At 34.5% G+C, this 16,290-nt stretch overlaps 1 protein-coding gene across 1 annotated transcript; it reads right to left on the reverse strand.

The window, feature by feature from the left end:
* Positions 1–262: 262 nt before the first annotated feature.
* LOC145052380 (Plant invertase/pectin methylesterase inhibitor superfamily protein) lies at positions 263–1,191 on the reverse strand. Its single transcript, XM_079000196.1, has one exon. It carries the CDS (start codon positions 1,135–1,137, stop codon positions 391–393), a length of 747 nt encoding a protein of 248 aa, XP_078856322.1. The 5' UTR covers positions 1,138–1,191; the 3' UTR covers positions 263–390.
* Positions 1,192–16,290: the final 15,099 nt, after the last annotated feature.

A 16,290-nucleotide genomic window follows, 5' to 3' on the forward strand; every position in this document is an offset into this window, starting at 1 on the left:
CTATATATAATGTTATGAATAGTATATGCAGTAACTATATTTTGAAATTTATCATTTATTATTGATAATTTAATATAAGTTTTTTTTTTTTTTTTTTTTTTTTTTTTTTTTTTTTTTTTTTTTTTTTCATTTAAACACAACCACTTTGATATGTATAATTTATGCAACATTAATTCAGTTGGTGTGCATATTTAATATTTTTAACCGAGGTAAAGTTTTTGCGGTTTTTGGTGAAAAGAAACTCAATAAACTAATAGTAATATAAAGAAACTTCAGAACACTTGTATTTTTGTATATTTTACTTTTGTTTTACAACAACGTTACTCAAAATATTAAAAAGAAAAAATAATTACAAACACAAAATTACATTCAATGGCAATATCGTGAATATCAATGCAGACGAAGCCCAAACTGGTCAAGTATGGTTTCAATATTAGCGAGTATTGCTAAGCTGTTGCTCATGTACTCGTTCGATCTCTGCATCCTCGACTTCACTTCATCCACCGCCGTCGATCCCATCTCCTCCAATCCATCCACACACGTCTCCTGATCCGTCATCGCAGCGCTAATCCACGTCTTCATATCCGCCACTTTCTCCTCCGTCAACAACTTCTCCCCGCCGACAGGCCCCACACGCATAGCCTCCACCGACCGACTGAGTTGACTCAACGCGTCATCGAACAGAGTCGCACAGTCTCGCAACGCAGAACCGGTTCGTAGATCGTGCGACTTCGAAATTAGGGTTTTAGGCAACGACGAGATGTTCGTGAGCTCGTTGATCGCGAGCCGGAGCGTGAAGTTGAAAATCACCTCCGGATCGAAAAAGTTACCGGAATCGATAGTGGAAACGTCGGTGAAACATGACTCCGGATGTTGCGTTACCGCGCACACGGCTTTGATGGAAGCTACCGCCTTGACTGAAGAAGATTGGGGCTCCGGTGATTTGGTGCGCCGATGATGAACCTCCGCAGCTCCAACTATTGATCCGACAATGATTGCGAAGAGGCCTAGAGTAATGACGGCAGCGACGGTTTTACGGCGTTTCGGTGAGGGAGATTGGCATGGAACGGCAGTTGTTTCGTCGTCGGAGGGGTTAACTTTGCCGTATCCTTTGACGAAATTGACAGATTCTTCCATGAGTAAGAGTTTTTCAGAGTGTCGTGTAGCATTAAAATGGAGGTTTATGGCGACTTTATATCTAGGATTAGGTGACTTTTGTTATTTTATTATATTTACTTTTCTACGAAAAGAAACTATATAGGGTTTATTATTTTCTTTTATTTATTAGACGTAGTTCGTCGTAAAATAAAATATAAAATATAAAAATAAAAATAAAAGATAAAGTTTAGCATCAGGATTTTGGCCCCACTTTAAAAGCAAATTACAACGGGAATATATAGAAAGTTGGGCCCTTCTCTAATGTATTTTTTATTTTTATTTTTATTTAAAATGTAAAATTCAGAATATTAATTAACAAACAATCAAGTAAAAAAAAATATGTAGAGCAGTGCAAAAGAGAGGAAAAAAAAACATCATGTGTTGAGTAAAATGGAAGAACAATGTTAATTTTGGGGTAAAATGTGATTTGTTTTGTATTTATAGAATTTTAAAATACGAAGGGGTTAGATGAGAAGTCCCATTTTTCCATAATGACTTAGTGACTTGTGGTATGGGCTCAAGATATACGATAGTGGTTGTTTTGAAAATGATTTTATTCGTACAGAAAACGACTATTGATTGCAGCATTTAAACGTATATTTTGAGTTTTTTGTGCTTTAACTTTCGTGATGAAAGTGGTTATAATATTTCTTTTTTGTTAAAATTTAATGGTTAAAATTAAACTTATGAAACTAAACTTTGCATAGCAGGTCAAAATAGTAATACAGAAATTTTTTTTTTTTAACTTTTTAGTAAAAAAAAAAAAAAAAGTGAAATAAAATAGTTAAACCATCATGTCACCCTTGAATAGTAGCAGTGGTGGAGGACATTTCTTACCATAATATTTGTCTATCTTATTAGTATACTATCTTTAAATTCACGTTATGAAACCGTTATTTCTGACGATATATGTTTAGTTTATCGGAAGACATATATGAACTCTTTTAAGAAAATATGTAAAACATTGTAGAGAGCTTTTAAGATTCAATTAATGACACTGATATTGTTAGAGATGTTTCTTTAATATATTTCGATGTTTCAGCCAAGAAAAAGACATTTGCGAACTGCTTGACTGACCATAATAAAGAAATAAGCATGTGCGGATCTAGCAAGATTTTCTCTCTCACAAAACGTGAATGGAAAATCAATACACGTTTATACGATACACATTTGATGCATTTGGTTTTTTGCACTAGATGTTGTGGATCTCTCAAATAGAGTCCAATGATTCATGTATATCAATGCTAATGTAGTTTTTAAAAAGTTTAGTTTTTTAATCTAGAAAAAAAATAGTAGTGCAACTTAATGTCCGTTTGTCTTTCAATATAAAATTTTCTTTCTTTTTAGAACAATCATTTCTTAAATCTTAAATCTTAAATATAAAATTTTCTTTCTTTTTAGAACAATCATCTCTTAAATCTTAAATCTTAAATCTTAAATATAAAATTTTCTTTCTTTTTAGAACAATCATCTCTTAAATCTTAAATCTTTAAATATAAAATTTTCTTTCTTTTTAGAACAATCATCTCTTAAATCTTAAATATTAAATGTGAATATTCTTAGTGTCTTGTATGGGCTATGGCTCCACAAAATATGAATATATAACAATGAAATTATATCTCAGTGTCTTGTATTTGTATGGGCTATGGCTCCACAAAATCAGTTTCAAGAGTTTCGAGATACTGTTCATGCCACAAGTTAAAATTTGGACTTTCTAGAATTTACAAAAATGTATGCGGCTTATAGAGTTATTGGCCCATGTTACTTATATAAGTTTCCACTTTCCAATGAATATATAAAACAAGGTGTGGGACCCATGTATTACATTGGTTTAATTAAAAAAAAATAAATATAAAATTTTAACAATTTGAAAAGTTTGAATTTATAAGAAAAATGAGAAAATTTTGAATTATTAAAATTAATGAGACTTTAATGTATCGAATACATTATATATATAAACTTTTTCTAATAAATACTTGACATATATATTACCTTAGACATTAAATGTGGAATTTTAATTTAATAAAATAAAAAATACAATAAAATGACAAGTGGAAAATAGAAAATTTAAAAATTTTAGAAAATGTCATATGTCCAAATGAATGAGAAGAGGACATGTGGCAAAAAACTTTCATTTATTATAGGAGATGTTACTAGACTCGACATTGATATGAAAAATACTAACTAGTCCTTGCTAGTTATGACTTTTTATTTTTGCCACATACTAATTAGATCAATGCATTTTATGAGTTTTTGTTTGGGCAAATGCCATAAAAACTCTTAAATTTACAAGTTTTTGTCGGTTGTATTCAGAGTTGGATTTTAGTTTCATTAATGCCCAAATTTAGATAGGTTTTGTCATTTTTTTTATACTTCTACCAAGTTTTCCTATCATCAACCCATCTCGCTAGTTTACTTGGCGCCATGTAGGCATCGAACACATGACCTTCCCCGAACCCAACCAACACCTCTTCCTTTGAGCTACAACCAATCTTTGGTTATGATACCTTTGCAATTAATATATAATTTAATAAGGCAACTAAAATATGTATTATTATACATAAAAATGTTTTTTTTTCCATGAAATATACCTAAACATCAACACATGACCTTCCCCAAACCCTTAAAAATGTTTTTAGATAGATTTTGTCATCGATACCTAAACATAAAATATATCTGGAAACCGGGTAAATGACAAATATAAACAAAAATGTTCAAATACTAGGCAAACATTAATGGATGTAAATAAAATAAAATAAAATAAAAACGGTAAAAAGTTTTAAACTTAAAGGTGTTTATGCCTTTTTGTTTTAACCGCATTTTGAACGAAACATTTATAAAATGACCACATGATCTTTAAAAATATAAGGAAAAAAAGTTTGGGTATTTACAAAAAAAATAACCATAAATTTTCGAAATGATTATTTCGAAATCCAATAAACAAATAATATGTATTTTCTTTTCTTATTTCCAAAAACATATTTTGTTAAACTGTCTATATCATTTTTTTTTAAAAGTCAACATGTGTAATATCATCAATTTTCATAAAATTGTCACATTTAATGTCATTGTGTAATCATATTTTTGGGTTAAATTTAAGAAAAAGCAAATCAATTTTTAGAAATTTGGATTTGTTAATCGGATTTCGACCAATGTTTTAAAAAAACGGTTTTTTAATTGAACCGATCTAGTGCTCAGTTCTTGTTTCAACCGGTTCGAGCGCTGGTAGTGTTCGTGTGTCGTTTGCCAATTGCCTTCGAGTTATGTACACTACGGATAACTTGGTCGATCGAGCTGTTTAATTTGTTTTGGAAATGAGTTGTTTTAAAAGGCTAAGTGAAATCTAATTATCAAAGTCTAATAAACCGGTTAAAACATTTTTTTACTGATTCTGTCACACCGATTCATTCAGTTTTTGAAAAACCGTTTAGCTTGATCCGGTCTAAAGACTGGCATAAAATTGGTCTTTATTGAACTGCTCTCGTCTCTAGTTCCCAGTTCGATCGATCTATTTGAACTAACTTTTAAAACATTGATTTCGAATAACATTTCGTTATAGTTTTTTTCATGTTCAAAATCCGAAATATTTTTTTTGTTTGAAAATAATATTTTAAGTGCGACATAAAGTTAGAGTGACATACCCTCCGTTTTTAGACATAATGGTCATTTTGATAAAACCAAAAACAATTGGGATTTCATACTATTTTTTTTATTTCTAATGGTCATTTTTGTGAATATGTTGGTACGTGTTAGTTATTTAGGAGTGATTATTTTAGCTTATTGATTTTTATTTGAGAAAATGCTAATCTAGCAAATTTTTTTAATGACTTCTCATTTATTTAAAAAAAATTAAGAAATATCCTACAATAACCATAGAAAGCCTAGGTTTTAAAAATAGCCTACTCTTTCACCGGAAATCTATAATTTGGAGCTTGTATATTTCAGTATTTTTTTTTTCAAAATTCATTATGAAAGAGTAGGTTTTCCAAAACATGTTGTTTCCTCTAAATAAACAATGGTTTTAAATTTTTTTTATTTTTTATTTTTAATTTTTTTTAGTAAGTTGACTACTGTTTAATAGAAGTTTGACTACTAGTTCTTGTTTGACTACTATTTGATATAGTACAAGATTATTTTCGGCAATTTCTATATGTATATATTGTTTGTGCATCTCTCCTAATGTCCTCATGTGATACTCTATGTAAATGAATGGAGTATCTATAGCACAATCTTTAGTTTTTAGATAAAAATATAGGTTGCGTTTAGTTACGGAAAAACAATTTTTATTTTCTGTTTTTCGATTTCCCTTTTCAACTTTCATTTTCCGTTTTTGGATTTTATTGGAAAATTTAAAAAACGCGTTTAGTTAAAACTTATTCATTTTTTATTTTCAGTTTTAGAAAATTAGAAAACGTGTTTAGATGTGTAGCGGCGGAGGCAAGGTTGTAGAACTCGTTACACGGTACCTGTTCGGCCGACTACCGAGTAGTGAGTACTCGAGAATACTCGGGAAGTACTCGGATTCGGTAATTCGTGTAGAAATATTTTTAGGGAAATTATATATGTCAAAATCATAAGTTTAAATCATAAATTGATTGAAATATATAACAAAATTAGATACATGTGAATACACAAAAACTGAAAAACACATAATGGTCTCACTTTGTGAATAATAACTGAAAATTTATGATACATATGTAGTAATAATCACATTATACATATTAATCACCGAGTTGACCGGATTTTACAACACTACTCAGTTCAGTAAGGGTCGATCGAGGACTGCTCGGGATTATGTAACTCGCCTCAGTAAGGGGCCGAGTAGCGAGTACTCGGAGGAGTAATCGGTCAACTCGGCAAGTTTTACAACACTGGGCGGAGGGCAGTGGTGGTGTCGATGATGGCGACGGTGGTGGTGGCAGTGGCAGCAGGGTGGCGGTAGTGGTGGTGATGACAGACGGCGATAATTATGGCAGTGGTAGTGATGGCGACGATGGTGGTGGTGGTGATGGGGTAGTGGTGGTGGTAATGGTGATGGTGATGGTGATGGTAGGTCGGTGATTGTGGTAGTGGTGTTGGGTGTGTGTGGGTGGGTGGGTGTGGGGTGGGGTATGGGTGTGAGTTTGTATGTGTGTGTTTGTGGGGGTGTGGGTGTATGTTTGTGTGGGTGGGGTGGGTGTGGGTGTGTGTTTGTGGGGGCGGGTGTGGGTGTGTGTGTGTTTGTGGGGGCGGGTGTGGGTGTGTGTGTGTGTGTGTTTGTAGGTGTGTGTGTATGTGTTTGTGGGGGTGTGGGTGAGGGTAGGGGTGTGGGTGTGTGTGGGTTTGTGTGTGTTTGTGGGGGTCAGTGTGTGTGTGTGTGTTTGTGGGGGTTCATGTGTGAGTGTGTATGTTTGTGGGTGTGTGGGTGGGTGTGTTTGTTAATGTGTGTGTATATGTGTTAGTCTATGGGGGTTGGTGTGTGTGTGTGTGTGTTTGTTTGTGGGGGTGGGGGTGGGTTTTGGAGTCAGTATAAGTAGGTAGAGGTGTGGTGGGTTGGGGGTATTAAGGTGAGGGTAGGTAGATGTGGAATGAGATGAGAGTGGGTGTTTATATTAAAAAAAAATTGGAAAATGAAAAATATGAAAAACAATGATTATCGTTTTTTTTCCAAAAATTTTCAACTTCTTTGTAATTTTCGAAAACGGAAAATTTTCATTTTCCGTGAAAAAATTTAGAAAAATAAACGAGCTAAACGCATTTTCAAAATTATTATTTTTCTTGGAAAATTTTTCTGGAAAACAGCTCATTTTTCCGCAACTAAACGCACCCATAGTGTTTTGTTTTTCTTTAATTGGTTTCTCTTAAAAATCAAGTATAAGCATAATAGGTACTTTTATAAAATATACCTCAAACAATATGAAATAGTAGTCAATTTACAAAAAAAAAATAATAATAAAATAAAATTAAAACCCGTAGGTTTCTTGAAGCCTATTATTTGACATATCGTAGTTTACTAAGAAGAAACTGTAAGTTTTGGAAAACCTACTATTTCATAATAAATTTTGAGTTTTTACCCCTTAAATATACAATCCCCAAACCAAAAGTTTCCGGTGAAAGAGTGGACGATTTTTAAAACTTACGGTTTTGATGGCCATTGTGGATTATTTCTTAATTTTTGACTAAAAATAAAAAGACGTTAAGAACATTAGCTAGATTAATCATTTTCTTGTTTTATTTTGTTGCTTTCTAAAACTATCCAATAGAAAAAACAATTCACAAAGCTTTTTTTTTTTTTTTTTTTTTTTTTTTTTTTTTTTTTTTTGTGTGTGTGTGTGTGTCGTGTTATCGCCGAATCACCGATTTTTTTTTTTTTTACAAACGCCACTGAGAGCTTTTTTACATAGTATTTATTTATTTATTTATTTTTTATTATTTTCTTTTTTTTATGGGTCTCAAATTCACATAAACAAGTTACAAGCTCTATAAAAGTTTACGTACTAGATAAATGAACAAAACAGTGTTAATTTGTTAAAAAGTTCTATCTTGTTAATTAAAAAGTTCGATGAAAAGAAATTTGTTATGAATAAATTCTTCCAATAGCCTTTTTCAAATTTTAAGAGTTTCTTCGTTATAAAACTTTTGAGAAATTTCCAAAAAAGTTATATTATGGGTGCAATTTAGAATTACCATTATAGTTTTTGGACCGTTTGATCAATTTGTATGTTATAAAATTTTTGTTATCTAGATGTTATACTTGTCATTTTAGAATGCTTAATATTATATAAATTCAAAATATTAATTTTATAAATTGTCATTTTGGAATATTCGGTAATTATGATAACACGATTTCCACTATGTATATCATGATAATTATGAGATGTTTTTAATGGAGTTTTCACATGAAACATGTTTTTCATTTTTTCTTGACAGATATGTCATGAGCAGATGAGTTATTTGTAGACTTTGGCTATTTTTAGTTCATATACTAAAATTTTGTAACTAGCCATTTAAAACTATATTTTTTGTTGCAGTTATATAAGTCGTAAACTATTATTGTTTTTGTTTTAAGATAAATATAACATGTCCTTTAAAAGGGGTTAATCACTAAAATATCAAACTTAGTGGAATTTTGTTAATTGTAAATTGATATTATCACTTGTTCATGTTGTTTGCTATCCTATGTTTTCCTTACTCCATTTATATGGGACTGAGGTATTATTATTGTTATTCTTTGTTGATTATATTGTGACACTATCTATCCGTTTTTGTATTTATTTAGTAATTACCCTTTAGTATATGACGGATTGTATAGAATTACATATTTTACGATACTTTTAAATTGTATACTTATTTTATACTAGCATTTTAGGATTTATGTTTTCATGTCATATAAGAAGAGGAAAGTAGAAAACTTAAGTAGACCAAAATTAATCTTGTGACAAGTTGTAAATGTTATGTATTATGAAATAGCTTAAACATTGAATTATTTCATTTATTTTAGAACAAAGAAATATAATATAATACGCAGAGCTTTTTGATTAGATCTTGGACTAAACTTTGGGCTTTAATTGTTCTACAACAACATGAATAGATCTTGGATTGGGCCTTTAAAACCAGATCCGATTTGCACCTTGTATTTTCTTTAACAAACTTTTAATTTCGATCCCACCGAGATAAGATAGATAAATTTGAATGTCTTTTCTTGATCCGACTCTGATTGAGAATTTTTAAAGTTTAGCTTTGACACCAATTGAAATTACCAAAAATAAAATGACAATTGCAAACCAATTGGTGTCGTCGAACGTGTCGAGTTGTTTGAATTTTAGAATGATAATGAATAGACTACAATGACAATCTCTCTAAAATATTTCTCTCGCTATTATTTCTATCACAAGATTTATCAATTCTTTTCAACTGCTAATTAAATTTAACTAAAACTACTCTATTTATCATGGTTAGTTCCATTGATTAAGGGTGGAGACTTAGGTTAGACTCAATAATGGAGGTACCACTGGGAATACCATTGTTGCTAGGCAGGTACCAAGAAAATAGACCCTTTCGGGTAAAAGTAAACAAATTCAATTGCATCTTTAACAACAAGACAAACTCACGAGCAAGTGGAAGATCGGAAATCGATATTTTAAAGACAATACAATGAGTTTTGAAAGCTACAAAATGAAAGTCTTTCCACACTAAGAGACATTATATTATAAAAAGACACATCAAAATAGCTATTGTGGATTTTAATGGGTGATAATCTCATTTTTCATCGAAAAAGACCAAAACATATGACTGCAACACGTACATAACTTCCTCGGATGCCCAAATTCCCTTAGGATTCAGTGTAGAGTATAAAGGGTTTCTGGTTAAAGAATCACAATGGGCACAACGAAAAAGAAAGAAAGTGGTATCGTCATCCTCGTATACACATCATGATGATATCAAAATTTTAACATCCGAATCATGAGGTATAAAATGTTAGTTTTTGCACTTGGAATAGGCTCGCGACGTGAGCCATAGTGGTCACGTCGTGAGTAGGGCAATTGACTCTTTGACCCACGTCCTCAAACCTCACGACGTGAGGCATTAGTTCTCACGATGTGAGACATGCCTGATGCTCACAAACCCTAAATATCGGGTATAAAAACAGAATGAGGAGGCTAGGGTCGCCCATCCTTAGCCTCTTTCACTCTCAAGTCACTGAAAACCCTGAATTTGATCCTTTTGAGCCCTTGAGCTTTGTTAGAGCTGTTGGTGTTAAAGGTGTTTTGTTTTCCTTGAAGGAGAAGAAGAAAAAGCTCTTGTTGTGACTCATTTTGGCAGGACCAACTCATCTTTATGGACTAGATGAACTTGTGAGCTCCAGTAAGGTATAAAGATCCTACCTTTTTCACTTAAGGTTGCTAGATCTAGGTTTTGGCTACCTTCTTTGCATGAGATCTTGGCTTACCAAGCATGAGGTTCATAAAGTTAGCAACTTTATGAACCATTGAGTCATTTACTGTACTAGAACCCCTGGATCTGGACTTTGGTGCAAGTTATGGCCCCCAAGCTTGAATCTTTATGATTATATCAACTTTAAACCTAGCTAGTGATTAAGTCATGCATTGGCCATGCATGGCTGAAAAGTTATGAGTTTTATGGCATTTTAGACTAAATAAGGTATTCTGGAAAGTCTCAACGCTTATCTTAAAGGATTAAGAGCTTAATGCTCACAGAACAGTTCTCACGATGTGAGGGGTATAGCCTCACGACGTGAGCATGACGATTTCCTAGTCTAAGACCCTGAGACGAGTGAACCGGGTTGACTCGCTATGTCGAACCAAGTCGAGCTGACTCTCACGACGTAAGACGATGAAGCTTACGACGTGAGGAAATAAGAATAAGGAAGGATGGGCCATTTCCTTGGACCATGCTACTATGGACTTATTGGACTACTCTTTTGGGATGATATTAAACTAAATCACTTGTTGGGCTTGAAGAAGGGTCCATTCTAGGAGTTGGGCCCAATTTAGAAAATTGGGCCATAAGTAGGCTGTTAGTGGGATTGGGCCGAGCCATTAAGAATTGGGCTTCATGTTATGGACTTGGGCCTAGGTCATGGACCAAACTAGATCATGGACAAAATGGTAATTTTACCCTAAGAAGGGTTATTGGATTTTTACTAAGTATTAATTATGATAATGATAGTCGGGGAGTCGTGGAAGCTTGTGTTAGACATTCCTTACCGAGAGTTTCAGTTTTCAGTCTTGCAAGGTGAGTTTTCCTCCAGTAGGAACGGGTCGAAGGCACCAATGTCGGCCCATTTATGTATTTAGAGTATGTCGGACTTTGGTCCGATGCTGGGGTTAGCCCGATGCAGCTTATATTGTAACACCGTAAATTTTCAAACAAAATTTTCATTTTAAAATCACATAATTCTCATAACATGTTTTCACAAAAATCACATTTATTTAATTTACGAAATGCAACTCCACAATTGTTTGATTAATAATCCAGGATCCTCAAAACATAACTCTTTCTCTGGCGTGTACAATCAAGCCGGTACCTTCCCGCGATCCTGAGAAAAACTTGAAACACATATCACATAACACGGTAAGCACGAAGCTTAGTGAGTTCTCCAAAATAACACACATATCTCAATAGCCTCTCATGGCTATACTCAGATAAGACCCTCCGGTCAATGTGTCTCAGTGGGACCCTCCGGTACCAAAACTCGGGTGGACCCTTCGGTCGTAACTCAATAAGCTCATAATAATAATTCTCAACATAAATTACAAAGACATAATGCAGAATATCACAACACACAGGTAAGCACATAAGACATCTCTGTTAGACAAAGATACCAATCATGGTAAGTATAGTGAGAAGACCCACCTCGAACGATAGACAACCCCTATAAATGCTGCTGTTGCGCACCGGCCTCTATCTCTGAGCCAAATGCACAATTAACCCAATTAGGAACTAAATCCAAACTCTCACTCATTAAGTCTAAAGGTAGTCCACTAACCAGCCCATCAATAACCTAAAACCCATTAGGCCCACCAAGGCCCAATAATAAATGGGCTCTCCCGAGGCCCAACTCTCAAATCTAAATGGCAAGCCCAACTCAAGTGCCCAAAGCGCGCGCGCACACACACACACACACACATATATATATATATATATATATATATATATATATATATATATATATATATATATATATTCCTCTGGTCCAAAACTCTATAGCAACAAGCCCAAACTCCAGGCCCAACAGTCAAGGCCCAAAAATGAGACTTAGCCCAAAAGTCCACAGTGAGGTTACGCGGGGCGTACCTCCCTTGGTACGCTCAGCGTACTCACGAATCCATATTGGCCATCGGGGACACTTGGTCAGTACGCGGGGCGTACTTGGATTACGCTCAACGTATGTCCCATCTTCACTCTTTCTACTCATTTGGTCTTAATTAGTTAAGACCTTGGCTCATATCACAGATCTGGACTCCCTAATATCTCTTACTCCATAAATTCAGTGACTTTAAGCCTTTACATGGCTGATAAGGTCACAAACACACAAAACTCTCACTCTCTTATCTCAAAGTGCCCATATCTCATGCATGGCTTGATTCCAACGTCCAAGTCTTGATTTTTATGACACTACACCACTGAATACACTCAAAGGGGGTTAATAATAGTCTTTGGAGCTCAATATCCCATAAAGTCTCCACTTTTGGGACAAAAACGCTAAATACTCTACTATGGTGCACAAATCAAAAGAGTGAGAAAGCTTGAAGCTTTATACCTCTATATGAAGCTCCCAACACAGATATGCTCAGATCCAAAGGCATGGACTCTCACTCCTTCTTCTACAAAGCTTCTTCTTCACTCCAAGAACATACAAAATCACTCTAAGGCTCTAAAATGCACTCACAAGCTCTACGAACGAAGGTTTAGGGTTTAAGAGGGTTTGTTGTCTGAGGATGGTGGCCAGGAATGAGGTCATCTCATTCTTTATATAAGGACACCCCTTATTTAGGGTTTTCATTTTGTGCCTAGTATGCCAAGCGTTCCCTCTGGTATGCCCATCATACTAGGTGGATCCACTTAAAAGTCACGCACATGAGTACGCTAAGCGTACATACACGTACGCCCAACGTACTCAACTGCCACCTTTCCCTAATAAGGGAATTATCTATCCAAAACTTCAAACTTCCATAGCTTCCTTGATATAACTCCGTTTCCAATAAACCTCTTATCCATGGAACAGTGACGAGATGCCCTACGCTTCTAGTAACTCGTTGCAACCCCGAGGCTTCTTCATGCCCGGGTTGCAGCCCACGAACCCTAATCATGGACGATCCGGAATAGGATATTACATATATGTTCCGGACTTCGGTTCGATTTCGGGGCGGTCCTAAGGAGAGTATATGTATGCTTGATGTCTTTGTGATTCATGCATGTTATGTGTTATGTGTTCCGGGGCAATCCCGATGAAGAATTAGCTTATATGTTATGTTTCATGTGTACCGGACTTTGGTCTGATGCCGGGGCAAGCCCGAGGAAGTTTATTATGTTTATATGTTACATGCTTGTTGCTATGATATGTATTCCGGACAGGCCGATGTCGGGCGGGGCCTGATGTCGGATTAGTCTAATGTCGGGCGGGGCCCGATGCAGTGGGCAAGGCCCAGTATATGTTATTATGTGTTATTGTATGGTATGTGGTAGTTTGGGGATCTCACTAAGCTTCATGCTTACAGTTTTCAGTTTGGTTTCAGGTACTTCAATTAGCAAAGGGAAGGGCTCGCGATAATCGCATGGCACACACCACAGTCTTCAGCCTGGGATGTTTTAGACTTTGATATTTGATACATTATTTGATATAGTTTTCTGGTTATGATGTTTAAGATACATGACATGTTATTTTTGTTGGATTAGTGTCTAAGCCCGTAACTATATTTGGTATGTACTTGACCCGGTTGTGCATGATCTTTTTGGGTTGCCTTCACCAAAGCAACTTGACAAGGTAATTTAGGAGAGAGAGAAGATATTATGATTTATTAATATATTATAAGAATAATATATTAAAGGAGAAATCATATTATTTGATTAATATTAGTCATAAATTAATTAGGAATTAATTTGGTGACTAAAAGAATTAATTGAATAAAGGGGCTTAAACTGTCAAATGTATGATAGTTAAGTTTTTGGGCTAAGAAACCTAATGGATTAATGGGGGAACGAAATTATGATGGGGATCCATCATATTTTCGTCCATAGGCCCTATTCCAGAAGGTTCCATGGGCTGCTTGGTAATTAAGTTGTCCATTAGGGTTTTACCTGAAACCCTAGCAGCCTACAGTATAAATTGAGACCCCTACTTGCAATTTTCGGCCACTTGATTCCAAGAGAAACCCTAGGGCCGATTTTAGCATCATCCATCCTCTCTCATAATTTCCTTCTTGCCTGTGTGGTGTTTTTAAGCCATTAGAGGAGTTACACTTGTGACTCTAAGCTCAAGAACCAAGAAAAATCAAAAGATTTCAAGCCAATTGAAAGAGGTAATCATTTAGATATGTTCTTATTGTGTTAATTTCAAATTGTGTATGCTAGATCTAGGGTTACAAGTATTGGATGAATTACATGTACAATAGAGAAGCCTAGATCCAAGCTTTAGGTTTTTTCATGAGCACATAGAATGTTCTTTTGTATAAACCCATCAGTGGTATCAGAGACTTGATTGGTTTTTGTTGTATGTGATGTAATTGTCGAGTTTTGCTGAAAATCGTTTTCTTGGCCTCTGCCCGACCCGACTCGGCAAGTCAGTATCAGGACTCGACGAGTCTGCCCAACTCGGCGAGTCGAGGTAGTGACTCGGCGAGTCCGGAAGTCAGACAGAGGATATCTCGGTATTTCTTGCTGTTTTGCTAAAGGATAAATGCCAAAATCGTTTTTTAATGATAAAATCCAAATTTTATTGTATATAAATGATTATCCTTACCAAAACAAAAGATAATTTCAAATCATTTGAATAATAGTTTCTTTATATGATAAATGTTGATTGTTTAAATTATTTGGTAATTATTTTGTGAATTAGATTGAAAGAGGTCAAATATAGATAATCACAAAAAATTAATTGTTTAATTTATATTATTTGTTATTTGATCCTTTGTGGTTTGAAAAGTTCAAAACTTGCCCTCAAGTTTTGAATTTTAAATTTTGATTAAAAGTTTAATTTTGAATGATTTAAATTTTAAACCCTTAGAATTTTACAAGTTTAAAATTCAACCTTATACTATTATATTATTACATGATGAATTAATATATATGTATAACTTAAAGTGCTAGTCTTACCGTTAGTAGGCCTCATTCACGAAGCCGATCTATAAGGGGGGTATAAGGTTATGACCTATAAAATGCCCGTTTAATGGGTATCCACTCTTACCCACCGCTTCCTTGATTGGTGGAGGGTCGTTAGTCGAACGAGTAGGATAGGGCAATCCTCACCTCTTTAAAAGTATAATGAATGATACAAAGTAACTATATTGTTTTTACAAATTCCCAATCTTAATTACTATAGGGTAAAATGTGAAAATGATGTTACTCCATGGAATTACACTTTGTACCCTTGTCAAACGTTAGTGGAGCGTGTGTGGTTAACCGACACACTAATTTGGGATTGACATTGGTAGCGAAGGGTGGCTCGATGTTTGTCATAGATCAATGGAGCGTGTGTGGTTTACCGACACATTGATTAGGTGATAGAGACATTGAATGCACCATGTTGATTCGCATGGTTATTCACACCTTGTTTGTGATCCTCGGTATCCCAGTTACAAACATAAAGGGCATATCGAGATTTAAACATGCCATTGAAAAGTTCAATGAATCTCAAAAGAATCTAGGAGTTTTCAAATACATTTAAAACTTAATTTCCTTTCATTTTTAATGGTGGAAATTAGTAAATCGTCATTCACTTAGCTTCAAATTATTCACATTTAGATTACGACATCCCTTTTCTAAGTTGTGAATAATGTTGTTGGATCCTAGCCCTAATTTTTCATTTGGGTGTTTAATTGGGGATTCATTTCCAATCAAACTTTGTTCCTTTCTATTTCCAGATGTCTGCTAACAACAACAACAACGCTTCTGGGTCATTCTTGCTGATAAACTTTTTCACGAAAGTGACATTTGATGGTTCGAATTTCAATGAGTGGATGAGATACATTCGTATGATCACTCGCTACGAGGACAAAGAATATGTCCTTGATGAAAAGCTTGAAAAGATCCACCCAGACACTGCTACTTATATGCTAATCATAAATTAGGATTATTACTAATATTATACGCCTTTGGATGGCACCAGAACTTCGAAAATACAGCTAGTGTACGTCTTTGGGTGTCATCAGAGCTTCGAAAAATACGTCTAAAATACGCCTTTGGATGGCACTAGAAATTCGAAAATACAGCTAATGTACGTCTTTGATTGTCATCAGAGCTTTGAAAAATACGTCTAAAATACGCCTTTGGATGGGACCAGAACTTCGAAAATACAGCTAATGTACGTCTTTGAGTGTCACCAGAGCTTCGAAATTTCGTCTAATATCCTCCTCTGAGTAAAACCAAAGTTTCAAAAATACATCTATTAATATATACTCCTCTGAGCGACAT

Source organism: Lactuca serriola, chromosome 5 (assembly GCF_051521515.1).
Source record: "Lactuca serriola cultivar US96UC23 chromosome 5, Lser_US96UC23_V15, whole genome shotgun sequence".
In the NCBI taxonomy this organism is placed as follows: domain Eukaryota; kingdom Viridiplantae; phylum Streptophyta; class Magnoliopsida; order Asterales; family Asteraceae; genus Lactuca; species Lactuca serriola.

Bases quoted from the DNA above. Each gene is read 5' to 3' on its own strand.
- LOC145052380 (XM_079000196.1), bottom strand. From the start codon at position 1,137: ATGGAAGAATCTGTCAATTTCGTCAAAGGATACGGCAAAGTTAACCCC.